We start from the raw sequence: 23,379 nt of genomic DNA on the forward strand, positions 1-23,379 counted from the left end.
GATTGGTATCCAAAGTGTTCACCCTGGGCCACTTTGAGGCTCAGCAATCAACAAATTAGATAAACCATCCGTTGACCATCACATGTAGGAAGATTATTTGGTTATGGCATTTCTGGAAGTAGAGAAGATTTTTTTTTAATTGGCTTAATTTTCCACTTTTGTGCCCCACCCCGGGAGGTCACAGTGACCTAATTTATTCCTCCGTGTGCCTAGGAAGCTGCCTACAAAATCTGGTTAGAGTTAGTCAGGAAGTATGTTTTGTGAAGAAGTCAAAAATGTTTGGACAGAAAGCATGACTGTGGATTAAAACGGATCGCAATAGGTCACTTGATTTCCATGGCCCCGTTCCACGAAGCGATCTTAGCACTAACCAAAGTTTGTTTTATTTAACGATGCCACTAGAGCACGTTGATTTTTTATCTTATCATCGGCTATTGAACGTCAAACATATGGTCATTCGGACACTGTGTTTTAGAGGAAACCTGCTGTCGCCACACAGGCTACTCTTTTATAACAGGCAGCAAGGGATCTTTTATTTGCACTTCCCACAGGCAGGATAGCACAAAGCATGGCCTTTGTTGAACCAGTTATGGATCACTGGTCGGTGCAAGTGGTTTACACCTACCCATTGAGCCTTGCGGAGTACTCACTCATGTTTTGGAGTCAGTATCTGGATTAAAAATCCCATGTCTCGACTGGGATCCGAACCCAGTACCTACCAGCCTGTAGACCGATGGCCTAACCACGACGCCACTGAGGCCAGTCTCTTAGCACTAAGATCACCTTAGTGCACAAGGTAGCTATGCACTTAAGGTGACCTTAGGGCTAAGATCGGTTTGTAGAACAGGGCCCTGGGGCCTATTTCACTAAACATCATAAGTTTACATCCAAGACTAGCAGTTACACCAGACATATGTCTACACGTGTTTGGCATCTATTTCACACAGAAAATTACATCATTACAGGAGATGAAGCATTTTAATGACCAAAGAAAATGAAATAAGTGTACTTTTAACTATATTTGTGGCACTATAATAGTAATAAAAATTCTGGTTTAGTCGTAGATTTACGTTTACGTGCAAAAGTAGGCTTACAATGTTTTGTGAAATTGGGACCTTGTACTGAAAAGTACACTAGCATACATTCTGTATGCATGCCAATCGTCCCATGAACCATAAACCAATACATTACACAATCTACAGCACTGAAAAGTACACTGGCAAGCATTATAAAGTTTGTTTGGTTAACAACACCATTAGAGCACATTGATTTCAAACATTTGGTAATTTTTACAGTCTTAGAGAGTAAACCAACTAAATGTTTCCATTAGTAGCTAGGGATCTTTTATATACACCATCACAGACAGGATAGCACATACCACAGCCTTTGATATACCAGTATTGGTGCACTGGTTTGAACAAGAAATAGCCCAGTGGGCCCACCAACAGGGATCAATCCACGACTGACTGCACACCAAGAGAGCACTTTACCACTCTATGTAGCCCCCCTAGCAAGCATTGTATGCACATGGCAGTCCTCACCAGGGACCCGTTCCACAAAGCCATCTTAGCCATAAGATCACCTTAAATGCATAGCTACCTTATGCACTAAGGTCGCTTCGTGGAACGGGGCCCTGAACTATAAACTAAGATATTATGTACATGTCCCCTAGTAAAAGTCATGCACTTTGAAATTCAAAGAATACACCCCAACAGCCCCCTACAGGTGCAGGGGGAAAAGAAAGCATTAAAAACATAAAAACAGAAATTGCAAGAGAGATTTATTGCTACTGAAAATTAATGTTATTATATTTATCAGTCTTAAATCAACTCTGTACAATAAATAACAAATGTGCATATACAACATATACTAGTCACAGCAAGTGTAGGGCCAGTATCAAATTTTATCTTACTTTTTCAAAAATTAAACAAAAATCCAGGGGCAGTAGCGACAGGTAGCAAAAATAAGTTACAGACATGGTTAAAGCATTGCAGATTGCATGTAAACCAGACTTTTAGTCACAATCGGTTTTGGTTGTTGGTAAAAAGCATATGGCAAATGCATAAAAATCTTAAACTGTTTGGCTTTTTAAAACTTTTGTCAATCGGCGCACCTACCTGAGAAAAGCCCCAACATGGCACATGTAAAACTCCTTTTCTATGTTAACACATTTCATGACCGATTAGGGTTGCGAGGGTATAAATGTCTTTGAATCTGGTTTCTGGACTGTAGCTAAGCCCTGGCATGGCTGAAAGATGGCGTATTCGTGAGACAAGAAAGTGAAGTGCCTGCTAGTGAGCTATTCCATCATCTAACGGCTACAAGTTAGTTTGTTTTGTGTAACAACACCACTAGAGCACATTGATTTATTAATCATCTGGTATTGGATGTCAAACATTTGGTAATTTTGACAGTCTTAGAGAGGAAACCCACTGAAATTTTACATTAGTAGCAAGGGATCTTTTATATGCACCATCCCATAGATAGGATATCACATACCACAGCCTTTAATATACCAGTTGTGGTGCATTGGCTGGAACAAGAAATAGCCAATGGGTCAACCAATGAAGATTGTTGATTCCATTGGTAGCAAGGGATCTTTTATATGCACCATCCCATAGATAGGATATCACATACCACAGCCTTTAATATACCAGTTGTGGTGCATTGGCTGGAACAAGAAATAGCCAATGGGTCAACCAACGAAGATTGTTGATTCCATTGGTAGCAAGGGATCTTTTATATGCACCATCCCATAGATAGGATATCACATACCACAGCCTTTAATATACCAGTTGTGGTGCATTGGCTGGAACAAGAAATAGCCAATGGGTCAACCAATGAAGATTGTTGATTCCATTGGTAGCAAGGGATCTTTTATATGCACCATCCCATAGATAGGATATCACATACCACAGCCTTTAATATACCAGTTGTGGTGCATTGGCTGGAACAAGAAATAGCCAATGGGTCAACCAACGAAGATTGTTGATTCCATTGGTAGCAAGGGATCTTTTATATGCACCATCCCATAGATAGGATATCACATACCACAGCCTTTAATATACCAGTTGTGGTGCATTGGCTGGAACAAGAAATAGCCAATGGGTCAACCAACGAAGATTGTCGATTCCATTGGTAGCAAGGGATCTTTTATATGCACCATCCCATAGATAGGATATCACATACCACAGCCTTTAATATACCAGTCGTGGTGCATTGGCTGGAACAAGAAATAGCCAATGGGTCAACCAACGAAGATTGTTGATTCCATTGGTAGCAAGGGATCTTTTATATGCACCATCCCATAGATAGGATATCACATACCACAGCCTTTGATATACCAGTCATGGTGCATTGGCTGGAACAAGAAATAGCCAATGGGTCAACCAACGAAGATTGTTGATTCCATTGGTAGCAAGGGATCTTTTATATGCACCATCTCACAGACAGGATATCACATACTACAGCCTTTGATATACCTTTTGTGATGCATTGGCTGGAATGAGAAATAGTTCAAAGGGCCACCGATGGGGACCAACGGCTACAATTAAGAGCATTTCTCAACCACTGGCAGAGCGAATAAGCCCCTAATGTCTTGTGACTAGTATAATATTACAATGTAGAATATTAGAACAGAATTATTTCACAATTATTAATTTACAGAAGTTTTAATATCCATAAATAATATGTTGATACAATTGCATACAAAAATGAAGATAATTATGTCTACATTTAACACAAAAACCATTATGTACAATGTACAGGAACCAAGGTGTCATGAAAGACAGAATCTATAGCGATACAAATTGCACTGATCTGTTAACACCTACATGTAGGTCCGTTCTGGAATTTATCACCTGGACGAGGCAATCTACTGCTTTATTATTTTATTCCTTATGGATTTCAAAATTTGTTTCTATGTATACCAGATTTAAATAAAAATTGTGAGGGTGATGTGTATTTTAAAAAACCAAACAATGTGTCCCCACTTAACCCCTTGTGATTAATTCAGCAACAGCTGTTAGTGGAGGTATGTATTACGTACAACTACAACAGAAGAAAAAAATGAAAAATTAACCTTTAATTAACACAAATCCATAACTTAATGTCCTTCAGATATTGTTAATTTAAAGTTTGAAGGATTGTTAGAAAATCAAACCTTAAGTATTGTTACAAAGACACATTTTAAAGAGCACCCCACCCCCATCATAATATTTGACAAGGGAGATAACTTCAAGCCAGTGTTTCACTTGAATAAGAGTTCCAGCTGCAGCAGCATCATGACGGCAGGGAGGTAGGAGATTCTCTCTTTCGCCTTCGTTTTCAGGCTATCATAACTGGATTTGGTCTTGGCTGACGTCAGAACGAGGTTGTACACGGCTCGAAATTTCTCAGGTCCAAGCTCATTCTCAAGGTATGAGCGAAGAGAAGCACCATCAAGTTTGTCGCTGCTGAGATTGTCCACGAGACAGTCATACAGCACTGCCAGCTGCTCGGATGAAGAAACATCTGTAAAAAAACATGTGCATTTAACTGAGACAGAAAATATTGCTGATGCTCTTCAGGACTTTCATAAGTCATTGTGTTAATAAATTTTGGTTAAATTATATCACAGTTTTAAAATGTTTGACAAATATCATCTACAGATCACTATTTCACTAGTTTAAACCTAAACTGAAACTGGTTAAATATTTTTTTAAAGTATATTTTCATATTTATGATAGGATATTTGATGAAGAAAAGCTACGAAAATCGCTGATCTCAGATTCTCGTTTCATTATCATTGCCCATCAACGTTTTCATTTGTATCGGAACAAATGAACAAAATTGTTCATGTCAACACTAAAACCACACAAACATATTGGTTGTCTTAAAAATTCAACTTTTATGCCCTGCATGGCCTTTGATATACCAGTCGTAGTGCAGTGGCTGGAACGAGAAATACACCAATGGGGATCAATCTCAGACCGTCCACACATCAAGCAAAGGCTTTATCGCTGTGCTACATCCCGCCCCTCACTCCACAAGAAGAAACTTCTCTTGCCTACCGTGTGATATGACAGCAGCAGCAGCCGGCGATTCTGGACTGGAGTGGATGAGACTCATGCGCCGGCCCTTGTGTATGGTGTACGTGTTGGAGTCGATCTGCAGCTCGCGCAGGTCGGCCTCCACCGAGCTTGCCGTGCAGTTGAAGATCTCGTCATCGCCCAGCGATGAGCACCCGGACATGTCACACGACTCATCCGACGCCGATGCAGCATACACCGGCTGGACAACGTCGCTCTTGCGTATTGGCAGGACGCCACAGATGGAGTATGACCGCCCCCCAGTGCCAATGATCTTGGGAAGCTCCCCACTGAAAGACTGCGAGCGGACAACCTCACGGAACAAACAGAAAGTCGGTGCTGGTCCCTGCAAGAAAATAAAATAAATAAATAAATGTTTTATTTAACGATGCACTCAACACATTTTATTTACGGTTATATGGCGTCAGACATATGGTTAAGGACCATACAGATTTTGAGAGGAAACCTGTTGTCGCCACTACATGGGCTACTCTTTTAGATTAGCAGCAAGGGATCTTTTATTTGTGCTTCCCAAAGGCAGGATAGCACAAACCATGGCCTTTGTTGAACCAGTTGTGGATCACTGGTCGGTGCAAGTGGTTTGGGGTCAGTATCTGGATTAAAAATCCCATGCCTCAACTGGGATCCAAACCCAGTACCCACCAGCCTGTAGACCGATGGTCTAACCACAACGCCACTGAGGCCGGTGCGAGAAAATAATGAGAATAAACAATGTCAGTGCTGGTCCCTGTGAGAAAATAATAAACAAAGTCGGTGCTGGTCCCTGTGAGAAAATAATGAGAATAAACAGAAAGTCTGTGCTGGTCCCTGTGAGAAAATAATGAGAATAAACAGAAAGTCTGTGCTAGCCCCTACGAGAAAAAAACAAAGTTTGTGCTAGTCCCTGTGAGAAAATAATGAGAACAAACAGAAAGTTGGTGCTAGTGGCTGTGAGAAAATAATGAGAATAAACAAAGTCTGTGCTGGTTCCTGTGAGAAAATAATGAGAATAAACAGAAAGTCTGCGCTAGTTCCTGTGAGAAAATAATGAGAATAAACAGAAAGTCAGTGCTCAGACCTGGAAAAAAATAATGGAAATAAACAAAAGTATGTGCTGGTTACTGTGAGAAAATATTAAGAATTAACAGAATGATGGTGCTGGGAATTGAGAAAAAATAATGAGAATAAACAATGTGGGTGCTGGTCCTTATGAGAAAATAATGAGAACAAACAGTGATGTCTGTGGTGTTCTATTGTAGTATTAATCTAAGGGAGACAACTCTGATTAGATTCAGAAATGGCTTGTACGTTCATAATACATGTGAAACGGCATAACTGTACTGAAATGGAAATTCGAACTATGTACGTAAGTACATAAATACAAAGTTATATTATTATTCATATGGTTCACCATAACCAAGTTAACAACAACCATATGAAGCACACATGTAATAACAAGAGTAAAGACAATTTTGATAAGCGACGTCATAACATGACGTTACTTCCCCAGTCCTAGCTCAGATTATGCATGTGAAATATGACATCATTTCGTCGTCTTCTAGTTGTGTTGAAACATTTTGAGATGGTCTTTGTTATTCATTAAAAAAAAATATGGACAAGAAAGAAATAAGCATAGTGCCTACCTAACACATGTAAACATGACCATAAATTATAGGACAAGAAAGAAATAAGCATAGTGCCTACCTAACACATGTAAACATGACCATAAATTATAGGCCTAGGCCCCGTTCCACGAAAGAATCATAGCTAAGGTTAACTGTAGTGACTTATGGTGAGTTTTACGGCTGGCACACAAACTTTATAGCCGTTCCAGGAAAGAATCATAGCTAAGGTTAACTGTAGTGACTTATGGTGAGTTTTACGGCTGGCACACAAACTTTATAGCCGTTCCACGAAAGAATCATAGCTAAGGTTAACTGTAGTGACTTATGGTGAGTTTTACGGCTGGCACACAAACTTTATAGCCGTTCCACGAAAGAATCATAGCTAAGGTTAACTGTAGTGACTTATGGTGAGTTTTACGGCTGGCACACAAACTTTATAGCCGTTCCACGAAAGAATCATAGCTAAGGTTAACTGTAGTGACTTATGGTGAGTTTTACGGCTGGCACACAAACTTTATAGCCGTTCCACGAAAGAATCATAGCTAAGGTTAACTGTAGTGACTTATGGTGAGTTTTACGGCTGGCACACAAACTTTATAGCCGTTCCACGAAAGAATCATAGCTAAGGTTAACTGTAGTGACTTATGGTGAGTTTTACGGCTGGCACACAAACTTTATAGCTGTTCCAGGAAAGAATCATAGCTAAAGTTAACTGTAGTGACTTATGGTGAGTTTTACGGCTGGCACACAAACTTTATAGCCGTTCCACGAAAGAATCATAGCTAAAGTTAACTGTAGTGACTTATGGTGAGTTTTACGGCTGGCACACAAACTTTATAGCCGTTCCACGAAAGAATCATAGCTAAGGTTAACTGTAGTGACTTATGGTGAGTTTTACGGCTGGCACACAAACTTTATAGCCGTTCCACAAAGCAACCATACGTTAGTCGTAATTAAATGACCCTTTAATGATTAAAATCTTCTTTGCGAAGAAGTGTGAATAAGTTAAATAATACATTGGTTTATGACTATTTGGAACATATGGGATGTATTCAATTGTATCAGATATCTGTAAAGTAACTTTATAAGTAGATTTGATAGGCGATAATTGCCGAATGCATAAGACATTATAGTTACATGTATCTCCAATATTTTCATTTGAAGGTCACATATGGCCTAGAATATCTTTTTTTATCAAACAGAGTTTCATAAAAGGTATTATGTGTATATTAGATCAATTTTTACACAGAGTTCGTATTCTTCTTAGAAAATCATCAAATCATCTAACTGCTATTTGACATCTACATTTGTGGCTTACAACTGCCTCATACCAATTGTAAATGTTCACCTTAATAACAGTTAAGCTACACTGCATCAAGGAACAGGCTAGGGTCATAGAAAAAAGTTGAGGTCACAATAGTAGGTATTTACGACTTGTAACAGTAGTGCTAAGATCATAGAACATGGCTCTGGTATCCTACACATGTAGTTTAAGACACATTTATCAAGTTTACACTTCTCATTATCATTCTCCTTACAAACATGCTTGCACTGGATTCAGCTCAGTCAGTTAAGTGTGCCTTTGACGTGCTTGCATCGCAGGATCGAACCACCTCGGTGGATCCATTCAAATAAATGGGTTTTTTCTCATTCCAACCAGTGCACCACAACTGGTCAAAGGCCAAGGTATGTGCTATCCTGTCTGTGGAAAAGTGCATATATAAATACATGATAGCATTTTATTTGTTCTAGTATGATTACAAAGCGTGAATCAAAAAACAAGTGCACAAGTAACAATCTAATACTGACTCGATTACATGTGTTTCTCTGTAACCTAACTAGCGTGCCATGTGCAAAAATTACATATTCAAACTAAGTCGGGTCAAACTGGATATATAAGCCAATGGCAGTGAAACGAAACTAAGCAGAGTCACTTTTACATTTACAGTTTCAACATTGTTTTGTAATTTTTAAACAGTGGCCTTTTAAAACAAGAGAATATATAGGGAATAACGAGATGACAGTTAAGCTCGGCAGAGCCTCGCTGCATTCGCCATTCTAACCTTCACAGGATAAAGCCGATATCTTAAGATAGTAACCAGTTATTTCTTTTATCCTGCAATCCTACAGGAATATTCAGAAAATCATTATTTATTCCAGTTTTGTGAATGCAAATCGAGTATTGTCAACCTAGCAAGACTTTTGCCGTATGACGTCATACAAGATGTATGACGTCATTATTTGTAAGATGCTAGCTACATTCTGTCACATTAAAAAAGTGTTTCTAAACTCTAATTCATAAATAAAGATACAAGTTTTGTATTGTTATTGCAAAACTAAAAGTTATTTTTATTTACTGCACTTCAACAAATGATTTAACAAGTATGTTTATTGAAAATCTACTCTGAAATACTCGAGTCGAGTCGGGCTTATGTCACATGACCTATATTTTTGGTTAGTGACCAAAAATATAGAGATTTATCTAGTCATCATATCTTGCCAATGCATACATTGATTACTGGATAAAATGAAATACAAAAACAAGACATGCACAAAACATTAATGCAGTGTAAAATTATACAGCCGAACACAGGTCACCTATTAGGTGAAAACCATAGTTCAATTGTTCAGTATATTAAGTATATTATTTTCCCAATCTAAATTGGCGATGCACCTAGATTACCAAAACAAACTGTTGAAAACCATAGTTCAATTGTTCAGTATATTATTTTCCCAATCTAAATTGGCGATGCACCTAGACTACCAAAACAAACTGTTGAAAACCATAGTTCAATTGTTCAGTACATTATTTTCCCAATCTAAATTGGCGATGCACCTAGACTACCAAAACAAACTGTTGAAAACCATAGTTCAATTGTTCAGTATATTATTTTCCCAATCAAAATTGGCGATACACCTAGACTACCAAAACAAACTGTTGAAACAATAAAAAAAGTATCTACACAAATGTTTATGCACAACATATAAATTAGAGGGCTAATTAGACTGCGAATGTCGACTTGTAATAAAAACATTACAGGTACTCCGATTATGTGATTTTAATTCGCAAGCTTCGTACTGAACTAAAATTCTGATATATTAATTAAAAACATTACAAACAGGTAACAGGTCCGGCTTTTGCAATTGGACGTAAATGGCCATGACATTGTAATTGTGTCACGTGACATTGTTTAGGCTGCCACTGGCTTTTTATCTGCAGTATACCGAACATGCAAGTGGGGTTTCTTTGCTACTAACTATAACAGCATTACTTTGTATAATTAGAGGCAAGTTACTTCATTTTAAAAAATCAGACAAAACATCTGATGCACTACTAACAACAAATGTTACAGAAATCAAACTAAGAAACTGTAAGTATAACAATACACAAGTGTTGTATTGTTTCTAGCCTGACTAGACTATTAATAAAAAGCCATTCCATCATAATACTTCAGTCCTAGTTATTTGGTATGCTATATTATTACTATGAGAATGGAAAAAAAAGAAAGTTAAATGCATGGCGGTTACTGTAAAATTCATAAATAAAGTACACAGTTTTATAAACTGCACCTTGTAATTCACAGGAAAAAAGTAGCGGTTTATAGACCGAAAAACACGGAAGGTAACATTGGCTATTGCACGTCAAAGGTAAATATAGGAATGAAAGTTTTGTTTTGTTTAAAAAACATTCTCAATAAAATGTTTTTAAACAAAAACACTGTTACCTAAATAAGGAAGGAAGGAAATGTTTTATTTAACGACGCACTCAACACATTTTATATTTTGATTAAATGGGTCTTGTAAATAAGACACAAGTATCTTTCCGAGAACAGTAATAGGAATAAATAGCACAGTATCAGCGTGTTTGTAAAGGGAATGATGATGCGAACTGTAATAGGAATAAATAGCACAGTATCAGCGTGTTTGTAAAGGGAATGATGATGCGAACTGTAAGGAATAAATAGCACAGTATCAGCGTATTTGTAAAGGGAATGATGATGCGAACTGTAATAGGAATAAATAGCACAGTATCAGCATGTTTGTAAAGGGAATGATGATAATGAGAACTGTAATAGGAATAAATAGCACAGTATCAGCGTGTTTGTAAAGGGAATGATGATAATGAGAACTGTAATAGGAATAAATAGCACAGTATCAGCGTATTTGTAAAGGGAATGATGATGCGAACTGTAATAGGAATAAATAGCACAGTATCAGCATGTTTGTAAAGGGAATGATGATAATGAGAACTGTAATAGGAATAAATAGCACAGTATCAGCGTGTTTGTAAAGGGAATGATGATAATGAGAACTGTAATAGGAATAAATAGCACAGTATCAGCGTGTTTGTAAAGGGAATGATGATAATGCGAACTGCAATAGGAATAAATAGCACAGTATCAGCGTGTTTGTAAAGGGAATGATGATAATGCGAACTGCAATAGGAATAAATAGCACAGTATCAGCGTGTTTGTAAAGGGAATGATGATAATGCGAACTGCAATAGGAATAAATAGCACAGTATCAGCGTGTTTGTAAAGGGAATGATGATAATGCGAACTGTAATCTTGATAATGTGACTTTACCACTGAAGCACATTGATTTATCAATCATTGGCTATTGGATGTCAAACATTTGGTAATTTTACATATATAGTCGAAATGTCCACCATGTCGGGTGTACTTTTTCTATCCCACATGACCACATATGATGGGAGTCATATATTCTTTGTAGTTTTATATCAGGCACGATGGTACCTCTTTAACTTTCTCTGGTCTCTTGGGCACTGGGCGGTGAACCGACATGTATTTACGTTCAGTCTTCTGTTTCTTCACCAACTCATTGAGGTGTGGCGTTACCATGGAGAACCGACGCACCTTTGGATCACACTGACCACGAATGGTAAATGTTTTTCCAGGTAGATTTTCCTAAAAAAAATAAAAAAACAGAAATAATCTAATTGAAAGTTAAAAGTTTGTTTTGTTTAATGACACCACTAGAGGACACTAATTAATTAATCATCAGCTATTTGGTAATTCTGACACTTAAAATCAGAGAAAACCCGCTACATTCTTCCTAATGCAGAAAGGGATCTTTTATATGCACTTTCCCACAGACAGGAAAGCACATAACATGGCATTTGATCAGTCGTGGTGTGCTGATTGGAATGAGAAAAACCCAGTCAGTTGAATGAATCCACCGGGTGGTTCAATCCCGTGACACAAACACCTCAAGTGAGCATTCAACCAACTGAGCTAAATCCTGCCCCTAATAGAGGAATGGATGGGATGGATGGGATGAATGAATTGGATGAATGAATTGGATGAATGAATTGGATGATTGGATGAATTGGATGATTGGATGAATTGGATGAATTGGATGGATGGATGGATGAATTGGATGGATGAATTGGATGGATGAATTGGATGGATGAATTGGATGGATGGATGAATTGGATGGATGGATGAATTGGATGGATGGATGGATGGATGGATGGATGAATTGGATGAATGGATGAATTGGATGGATGGTGGATGTCTGAATGGGTGGGTAGGTGGGTGTGTGGATGGATGGATGGACAGATGGATGGACAGATGGATGGACAGATGGTTGGATGGATGGAAAAGTAAGTGGATGAATTGATGAATGCATGGATAGATGGATGGATCGATGAATTAATGTTTAATGACACCCCAGCACAAAAATACATCAGTGGATGGATGGATGGATAGATAGATGGGTAGTTGGGATGGATGGATGGGGTGGATAGATGGACGAATTGATGGATGGATGGGATGGATCAATGGATGGATGAATGGATGAATGAATGGATGGATGGATGGATGAATGGTTGGGCGAGGGATAGATGGAATTGATGAATGGATGAATTGGATGGATGGATGGATGGATGGATGGATGGATGGATGGATGGATGGATGGATGGATGGATGGATGGATGCATGAATGGATGGACGGATCGGTGGATAAATTGATGGGTGGGAGAAAGATGGATGGGTGGATGGATAGACAGGTGGATGGATGGATGAGTAAATGGGAGGGGGGGGGGGGGGGGGGGGGGGGGGGGGGGGGGGGGGGGGGGGGGGGGGGGGGGGGGGGGGGTGGGGGGGGGGGGGGGGGGGGGGGGGGTGGGGGGGGGGGGTGGGGGGGGGGGTGGGGGGGGGGGGGGGTGGGGGGGGGGGGCGGGGGGGGGGTGGGGGGGGGGGGGGGGGGGGGGGGGGGGGGGGGGGGGTGGGGGGGGGGGGGGGGGGGGGGGGGGGGGGGGGGGGGGGGGGGGGGGGGGGGGGTGGGGGGGGGGGGGGGGGGGGGGGGGGGTGGGGGGGGGGGGGGGGGGGGGGGGGGGGGGGGGGGGGGGGGGGGGGGGGGGGGGGGGGGGGGGGGGGGGGGGGGGGGGGGGGGGGGGGGGGGGGGGGGGGGGGGGGTGGGGGGGGGGGGGGGGGGGGGGGGTGGGGGGGGGGGGGGGGGGGGGGGGGGGGTGGGGGGGGGGGGGGGTGGGGGGGGGGGGGGGGGGGGGGTGGGGGGGGGGGGGGGGGGGGGGGGGGGGGGGGGAGGGTGGATTTTGACAGAATAAGATACAGCCATATGTTTCCAAGTATCGAAGTGAAACCCGACAAAGCTGACAATTTGCATATAACTAATAGTATCAATCGTTTCCCTACAGTGATAAGCCACACTGCAATATTTAGTTAATGACCAATCAGATGGCATGTGTTAACAATAACTGTAGTAGTATACTAAAGGTGACATTTGATTTGTCAGTAGTTTAATGACTTCAAGTATTCAGAGATTTGTTTTTAAACAATATTTATTAATGGTTTATACATTTATTATTACAAACTCCCCCCCACTAGACTATTTACTCTATTTTGATGTCACTTAAACTGAATGTTATCCTTCGATAAACCTCAGAAGATATCGTCATTATGTCAATGGGACATCTTTATGTAAAACAGGTCATGGAAAGGACATTAGAAATAGATTTTTCTATATTTTTAACTAAATTGACGTGTTGTTTGTAATTATACAAATTGTCTTTTTTTGTGTGAATTTTGTAATGATGCATAACAGTCAGATTTAGTATAAAATCAATTCGCCAAGCTATGCAATATTATACAATTTGTGACTGTTATACATTTATAAATTCATAAAAAAACAAACAATTTCAAATTTATTTGATGAAGAGGCATTGCAGATGAAGACACCTATAGTTCATCCAAAGAGAATGGCTTTTTTCATACTATGGAATTTACTACACGCTATTTATTTCTGAGCCAGTTGTTTTCTAAATAGCACACAAAAATAGTTTATTGCATATTTTATTATTTTTCTTCTTACATCAAACCAAACTGAAATTATTTACAACATTTTTTTTTGCAACAGGATGGGATGGACTATAGATATGATTTTGTATTTGCCATAACATTTTATTCTTTAATATGATGGAGTAAATATGGTAAAATTTTAATATTTTAATATTCAAATTTCAGTCGGTCAGCTTTAGAAATATCACTAGGTTGTAAACTCCTGTCATACCAGATAGTAACTGGCAACTGGGCTACCCCAATCTATCAAGCTTTGGCTGGGAGGGGGGGGGGGGGGGGGGGGGTGTCTTTGCATTTAATCCTAGAACCTGATGATAATCTATCAAATTTCTTATATGAGGATTTAGAATAATATTTCACACCCAAATTAATTAAATAGAGTTTACAAGCTGTATCAGAAGTTCTTCATTGATGAAAACTGGTTAAAACAAAATCATAGTCAGAAGATAAACATCTTAACTTCTCGTGATGTGCTAATTACTGTAGGTGGGTACACGTGTCACTTGAAGTAACAGACACTAGTTGTTAAACACTACAACATATTTTGCACTATTAAGGCCGTTTGATATTTTAAATTAGAACTAATTATATTTCATTATTTAGAAAATTAATTTTTGCCTCTTAACCATGCCAGAATTAACTACCGAACACTTTCCAAAGTGGTCAGACTAAGCCTACAAATAAAGCTGATGGGAAATGGGCAAGTGTGTGGTAAGGATAGCCACAAGAGATGAGCACCTGTCGTATTTGGAGAGACAAGGACCGAGATGTAGAGGTGGACAGTGAAAACAACTGAAAGATAGGAAGGAGTTTCTAGATCAAGAAGGAATGAGATGGAATTCAAAGGAGAGGGGGTAAGGGGTAAAGATTAAAACAAAAAATTGATTGGTTTTGTTCTGATGTGATGAATTCCTAATTGATTGTGTGGGAAAATATTAACTGTATTTCGAGGGGTTAGTGCCAGAACCCATTATATGGTGAATTATACACAAAAAAAATTAATCACCTTGTCAGCATCATGGGAAGGTGTACTATCATTTCGCAATATCTCATTCAAACCAATCATTTATTTATGCTTTTATAGAACAGAACCCAAACCAATGATCTTTTATGTCCATATCCACAAAAGGCAAAAAACATGTTTTTAGCACTACCTTATTCTGTCTCTAGAATTGTGTAGTATCACCCATAGCTGACAGACATAACTTGTTAGCTTACAACACTGGATTGTGGTGGGCTGTAAACTGTCTGAGAAGATTGAATCCTAGGTGCCATACCTCATGACAGGCTAATGACATATGCTAGCTCTAAGTGTTTACATCCAGCGAAGGTGTTTTATATAAACTATCTCTGGCTGGGTGTTTTGGCTTACAAAGAAATAACAACTCTGGCTGAGGTAGCTAGAATTTACTGTTTACGCATCACGATGACCGGTCCGTTTGTGATAATCTGAGATGGACTGCAGACAATTGGGGGGGGGGGGGGGGGGGGGGGGGGGGGGGGCTGGAAGTATTTAGTTCTTAGACATCTGGATTGTGGTATAATGTGTGTGTTGTTAACTAGTTGCTGAATAAATGTCGGTTATGTAAATAGTTTAATAAGAAGTGATTGCACAGTTCATTTATCTCTACAGAAGAAACACACAGTTAAGAAAATATTAACTGAACAGAGACAGAGAACCTAGTTAAACAGGAAACTTGTTTTCCCTTATTTTAGACTGAATAGTTACTATGTGTATTAGAGGAATAAAATAATATAATTAAATTAATTTGCCGGGGGCAGGACGTAGCCCAGTAGTAAAGTGCTGGCCTGGTGTACGGTCAGTCTAGGATCGATCCCTGTTAGTGTAATCATTGGACTATTTCTCGTTCCAGCAAGTGCTTCACAACTGGTGTTACAGACCATGATATGTACTATCCTGTCTGTGGGATGATGCATTTATTAAAGATCCCTTGGTGCTAATAAAAAAAATAGTTGCCCATAGTTTCCTCTCTAAAATAAATTTGTGGTCATTAACCACATGTCTGACACCACATACCTGTAGTTGTGTTGAGTGAGTCATTAAATATAAAATTCCTTTCTTTCTTTCTTTCTTTTTTTAAACATGGCTCCCATATGCAACAACCTTAGTTAAAAATTATGATCTAGCTATGTCTGTATTTTGTAGACAATTTGAATATTATATAAAAAATCAATTTAAGTTGCAATTTAAAATGAAAATGCCTGGGAATTGTTTATTGTAAAAAGGATGCCGGCCCAAAGATGATAAATGTTTTATGACCATACGCAATAAAATATTTTAATTTACTTAGCATAGAGGGAAATTAGTTTATATTATTTCAAAGGCATCATCACAGGATTGTAACTTTTCTAGTCATTGTATATTTTATAGACATTATATAATACATGTTTGTATTAACAACACAGACCCAATTAGGTGTCTCAGAGCTGCTGCGAAATTAAATGTTTACTGTATGCCACGTGGACTCACTGCAAGATAACATTATTCTTGACTTGAGATTCACACAATTTGTCACATATGCTGGACTGTAAGAAAAACTGTTTATAAAATAGCTTGCTCTGGCATGCTGGTTGGAGCTGTTTGTGTTCAAGTTGCAGGAACCAGAATAAATTAAATAGTTCTTCATCTAATTACATCATCATTTATTATTATTAGCAGACAAAACTTTTAACGTTTATACTAAAACAAATAACTGTTAACATCTAAAAGCAAAATATTTAGCAAAAGTTAAATTTACGATTTTTAAGTGCATTCCAAAGTTTTCAGTGCAGTTTTCTCAGATTGAAGTGGAAAGGAGATAAGTGGTTCTGGCACTAACCTCGATTTGTTCCTCCAGTTTGGACAATAGAATTGATGTAAAATTATTGGGGTGGATGTTTGTTTTTGTGTGTACGTAAGGAACAAATATATTAAATAGTTATTAAAGGTAAAATTGTATGGTTTATCCTGGTAAACATGACAATAGTTGCATGCATAGTCTTAATATTTCAAATTGTTTATTATGTTTATATAATTTTAACTGATTGTGTAATCATAAATTGATCGGTTAGTGAAAATCTACTATAACCGATGATCACTGACTGAGAACATTTTGTTTTTAAAATCTTGATTATATTTCTAGTCAATTGAAATTCGATTAGCAACTACTGTTTAATGTTTTAAAATTGGGTAGCAATCTCTGAAATGTGCTCAGCAAATTGCGAAATGATGCTGAACAAAATGTTCCCTGAATGATGAAATTCTAACCACAACTCGCTCACTCCACATGACAACCAAAACAAACCTTGTCTGCAATTGCATTGAATTTCTTAAAGTTCTCCTCCCGTCGTCTCAACATTTCCAATGCGGGATGCACAGGTTTTTCAACTGGCACTGGTGAGATATTTTCTTTGCCTGTGAAATCCGGTTTTTTAAACTGCCTAATTGGACACTCTGGAGTTGGATTGGGTGTCACGCATTCAGGACTCTGGTCCAAATCAGAGGCCTCGTCCACGACAGGCTTCTGCAGACTATCAGGTGTTGCACACTCGGGAGTAACACAATCAGGAGTTGGACAAGTAGGAGTAACACAATCAGGAGTCGTACAATCAGGAGGCACAGGTTCGGGAGTCGGACATTCAGGAGTCACAAGTTCAGGTGTTTGTCTACCAGGTGTTGCTACATCTAACGTTATTCTTGGTGTTTTCGGCTCTGGCAATTTTCCAGTGTCTCCCGTGGCTTTCGGTGTGACCATGGGTGATGCTGAACGCGATCTGGGCCTATTTTTGGTGATGGCAGCTTGTTCGAGTTGTTTTACGGTCTCCTGTCGGACCTTTCGCTTTCTTTCCTCAAAGCCGTGCCTGTGTTGGAGATTTCTCTGGATGTAGAGTTTAATGGAAGGGATGTTCAGGATTTCAGAAGCTGAAGGTCGCTTGTCAGAATCCGTCTGTATCATTATGTTAATGAGATCTTCAATCAGAGGTCCAAATTCACTAAAAAGACAGACGAGGAGTGTTCATTAAAATGCCATTAAAAACTCTAGCTATTAGCTGGAGGGCGGAATGTAGCCCAGTGGTAAGTGTCCACCCGATGCGTGGTCCGTCTAGAATCAATCCCCGTCGGTGGGCCCATTGGGATATTTCTTGTTTTAGCCAGTTTATCAAAGACCATGGTATGTACCATCCTGTCTGTGGGATGGTACTTCAAAACAATCCATTACTACTAATGGAAAAATGTAGTGGGTTTCCTCTCTATAAGACTATATGTCAAAATTACCAAATATTTGACATCCAACAGCCGATGGTTAATAAATCAATGTGTTCTAGAGGTGTCGTTAAACAAACATTAACTGTTAGCTGGGGATGATTTCAAAATCTTACCTTATCAGAAGTCAGTTGATATGATTTTTACATACAGGTAAATGATAGTTCAGTGAAAGTTAAAGTTTGCTTCATTTAACGACACCACTACAGCACACTCATTTATTAACCATCGGCTCTTGAATAATGATGTAATTTGTATGATTTGTGTATAGTGTAATAAAAATGATGTCATATTATAAATAGTCCTTGTTTTTTAAAATAAAATTTGGAACGTTTAGCATAGGTTTGTTGTAAGACACTTTGCAGCACTTATGTGGAAGCTGGAGTAGGAATAACATGTTATTCGTTATTGTAACCGACATGCAAACCGAACAATGGTTTGTATTAACTATATTGCCCTTTGTGTATGTTAAACATTTTGTTTTGTTTAATCATTGATTTATTAATAATTGGCTATCGGATGTCAAACACATGGTCTTAAAGAAGAAACCTGATCTTTTATATGGAGCATTCCACAGACAGGATAACACATACCACAGCCTTTAAATACCAGTTGTGGTGCACTGGCTGGAACAAGAAATAGCCCAATAGACCCACCAACAGGGATCTATCCTAGACTGACCGTGCATGAGGCGAGAGCTTTACCACTGGCATGCACCTCTGTGTATGTCAGTTCTTTTTAACATGATTACATCAACCAGTGGCAAAGTAACTTACAGCCAACCACCAGTCCGAACATCAAAGCACTGAAGGATCGAAAAAATAAATCTTTAACGACACCCCAGCATGAAAAATAGATCAGCTATTGGGTGTCATCAAAGAAAGAAATGTTAAAGAACACCTCAGCACATTGTTTATTAGCAGCTTTTAGGTGACTGTAACCCTAACCTGTGAGAAACGAAATCTTCTGCAACTATTTGATTACCAAATAACACCAATAAAACTGTCAGAGTTACAAGCTGAAACTCAAAGATTATTAGCAGTTTGGCGAATTGATAAGTGTGGGGTTTTTTTTATCAACACCACTAGAGCACACTGATATATTAATCATTGGCTTTTGGACGTCAAACATTTGGTACTTCTGACACAGTCATTAGAGGAAATTTGCTACATTTTTCCTAATGCAGCAAGGGATCTTTTTATATGTACTTTACTACAGACAGGCAGCACATATCACGGCCTTTGATGTACCAATCGTGGTGCACTAGCTGGAATCAAGAGCTCACCCTGGATCAAAAATGCATGTAGCCAAAATATTTTTCAAATGGGATTTTTATTAGCCATAATGAAAATGTTTTAGCCAAAATTATTTTGCGCTGTACTGTAGAGTAATATATACATTTGAAGGACAAAACAGTATTCCCTGATCAAAATCAAAGACAACAATGGGGATAGGCGCAGTTAATATATTATTTTGATTTTTCAGCTTGGGATGTACTATCTTCAGAGTTGGAGGCCAGTGCATGCCCCCTGCAAACAACCATTCCAGCATCTAAGATCTCACTACACAGATGTCATCTGCCATTGAAACCCATGTTAAATTGCCCAACTTCAAATGAAGATTGCCAATAGAATGAGTCTCACTACACAGATGTCATCTGCCATTAAAACCCATGTTAAATTGCCCAACTTCAAATGAAGATTGCTAATAGAATGGTTTCTCGTTGGCACCAACAACATACACAATTGTGAACATACATTATTATGAGCATTTATTTTCACTCCAAAATTGAAAACCTTTCCATCTCAGTTTTTTGCTATATGACCGCATCTGGCTGTAGTACCGGTCCGAACAGGTGGCTCATTAACCGATTCACTCTGGCTGTCTCTTGCGCTATACACCCATGTCCCAAATGGTCAATGCGCAATATTACAAAATAACATGGTCAAAATACAGCCAGAAGGCTTACCATTAAACATACATTTGCTAGAAGTGAATATGTGAACCATAACATGTGTCACAATTAGGAACTATAGTGGACAATGATAAATGAACTCTCACCTGGAAGTGAATTGTGTAGTGAGACCAAAGGCCCATGACACTTGGTGGTTGGTGAATTCATACAAATATTGTGGTAAATTTAAATAATAATAAAAAATGTTGATGCAGAGGGTCAAAATCTACCTGCACACATTGACCAGCAATATATTTGTGAGGGCTTCACAAGAGAATCACTTACACTGGGATGGGCTGGAAGTTCTGAGCGAGAATCTTGAAGACAAGGCTGGGAAAGTTGGGAGCATCAAACGGGACTCTGAGACAGCACATCTCATACAGGATACAGCCAGCTGCCCAGATATCACTCTTGTAGTTGTAGCTGAAATATAGTAAATATCACTCTTGTTGTAGTAGCTGAAATATAGTAAATATCACTCTTGTTGTAGTTGAAGCTGAAATATAATAAATATCACTCTTGTTGTAGTAGTTGAAATATAGTTAATATCACTCTTGTAGTAGATGTAGCTGAAATATAGTAAATATCACTCTTGTAGTAGATGTAGCTGAAATATAGTAAATATCACTCTTGTAGTTGTAGCTGAAATATAGTGAATATCACTCTTGTTGTAGTTGTAGCTGAAATACAGTAAATATCACTCTGGTAGTTGTAGCTGAAATATAGTAAATATCACTCTTGTAGTAGATGTAGCTGAAATATAGTAAATATCACTCTTGTAGTAGATGTAGCTGAAATATAGTAAATATCACTCTCGTCGTTGTAGCTGAAATACAGTAAATATCACACTTTTAACTGTAATGGTTTAATATTTATATTATGTAGAAGCTGTGACATAGCAGAAAAGGATCTTTTGATGTGCTAAACCATAGACAGGAAAGCATGTACCATAACAAGAATAAAAAAAGAAAAAAAGAAAAAAACACCCCATCATGTCCACCTATGGGAATATGTAATAAAACTTACGGTTCCTTCTGACATATCTCAGGGCTCAGGTAGTAGGGAGTTCCGATCGTTGTCAGGGCATGGTCCATTGTTCCCTGCAGAACTTTCGCAATTCCAAAGTCTCCCAGCTTCACAGTGCCACCACTGGTCAGAAATATATTTTGAGGTTTTAAATCTAAAAATACAAAAAACATTTGTTATAAACAAAGGAAACTAATATGTATATTTAATCAATGGCCATTAGAGTTTAATATGGAGAGATTTAGAGGGATACTAATTGTTCTTACCAAGTAGAATGGATCCTAGTTACTACCAATCACACCACAGGTGAAAATATACCAGTAACAGGGCATTTGTAAATATACCAATCACTGGGCACTGGTAAATATACCACTCAAAGGGCACTAGTAAATATACCAGTCACAGGGCATGGGTATAGCTATACCAGTCACAGGGCACAGGTAAATATACCAGTCACAGGGCACAGGTAAATATACCAGTCACAGGGCACAGGTAAATATACCACTCACAAGGCAATGGTAAATATACCACTCACAAGGCAATGGTAAATATACCAGTCACAGGGCATGGGTAAATATACCAGTCACAGGGCACGGGTAAATATACCAGTCACAGGGCACGGGTAAATATACCAGTCACATGACACGGGTAAATATACCAGTCACAGGACACATGTAAATATACCAGTCACAGGACACGGGTAAATATACCAGTCACAGGACACATGTAAATATACCAGTCACAGGACACTGATAAATATACCAGTCACAGGGCACGGGTAAATATACCAGTCACAGGGCACGGGTAAATATACCAGTCACATGACACGGGTAAATATACCAGTCACAGGACACATGTAAATATACCAGTCACAGGACACGGGTAAATATACCAGTCACAGGACACATGTAAATATACCAGTCACAGGACACGGGTAAATATACCAGTCACAGGGCACGGGTAAATATACCAGTCACAGGGCACGGGTAAATATACCACTCACAGGGCACGGGTAAATATACCACTCACAGGGCACGGGTAAATATACCACTCACAGGGCACAGGTAAATATACCAGTCACAGTATATGGGTAAATATACCACTCACAGGGCACGGGTAAATATACCACTCACAGGGCACGGGTAAATATACCACTCACAGGGCACGGGTAAATATACCACTCACAGGGCATGGGTAAATATACCACTCACAGGGCATGGGTAAATATACCAGTCACAGTATATGGGTAAATATAACACTCACAGGACACGGGTAAATATACCACTCACAGGGCACGGGTAAATATACCACTCACAGGGCATGGGTAAATATACCACTCACAGGGCATGGGTAAATATACCAGTCACAGTATATGGGTAAATATAACACTCACAGGGCACGGGTAAATATACCAGTCACAGGGCACGGGTAAATATACCAGTCACAGGGCACGGGTAAATATACAAGTCACAGGGCATGGCTAAATATACCACTCACAGGGCACAGGTAAATATACCAGTCACAGGACACAGGTAAATATACCAGTCACAGGACACAGGTAAATATACCTTCATTTAATTTCAACTTATTTTCATGCCAATATCCAATTAAGGTTCAAGCATGCTGTCCTGGGCACATATGTGTACACTTCAGCAATCTGGGCTGTCTGTCCAGGCTAGTTGTTAGTTGTTAGTGAGAGAAAAAAAGGGTGTAGTGGTCTTACACCTACCCACTGAGTCGTTAAAACTCATTCTGGGTGGGAGCTGATACCAGACTGCGAACCCAGTACCTACCAACCTTATGTCCAATGGCTTAACCAAGACAACACAGAGGCCGGTAAATATACCGTTCATAGGTAAATATACCGTTCACAGGTAAATATACCTGTCATAGGTAAACCAGTTTCAACTCTCTTGTTTCACTTTGTTATAACCTTATTCAGATATGTTACAGGTTTGTAGATTAACAAAATGTAGTGTCCATTTTCATGGGCTGAAATTAAGGTCCGAGACTTGAACTTAGATTATGGGGAGCCATTTAAGATACTGCCATATGAGTATATATTCTTAATCCATTTGCAATTTTCTTTTTTCAAATGCAT

At 39.1% G+C, this 23,379-nt stretch overlaps 1 protein-coding gene across 1 annotated transcript in view; it reads right to left on the minus strand.

Annotated features, from left to right (window-relative positions):
• Window positions 1-1,767: 1,767 nt before the first annotated feature.
• Window positions 1,768-23,379, minus strand: part of LOC121374250 (cytokinesis protein sepH-like) — a 30,409-nt gene continuing 8,797 nt past the window's right edge. Inside the window, exons 4-9 of the mRNA XM_041501274.1 lie at window positions 21,279-21,432; window positions 20,538-20,675; window positions 17,340-18,027; window positions 11,452-11,622; window positions 5,052-5,415; window positions 1,768-4,512 (exon numbers count right to left, since the gene is read on the minus strand). Coding sequence (XP_041357208.1) covers window positions 4,250-4,512; window positions 5,052-5,415; window positions 11,452-11,622; window positions 17,340-18,027; window positions 20,538-20,675; window positions 21,279-21,432 — 1,778 coding nt within the window. The 3' untranslated portion in view covers window positions 1,768-4,249. The remainder of the gene's footprint in view (window positions 4,513-5,051; window positions 5,416-11,451; window positions 11,623-17,339; window positions 18,028-20,537; window positions 20,676-21,278; window positions 21,433-23,379) is intronic.

Source organism: Gigantopelta aegis, chromosome 1 (assembly GCF_016097555.1).
Source record: "Gigantopelta aegis isolate Gae_Host chromosome 1, Gae_host_genome, whole genome shotgun sequence".
NCBI lineage: Eukaryota > Metazoa > Mollusca > Gastropoda > Neomphalida > Peltospiridae > Gigantopelta > Gigantopelta aegis.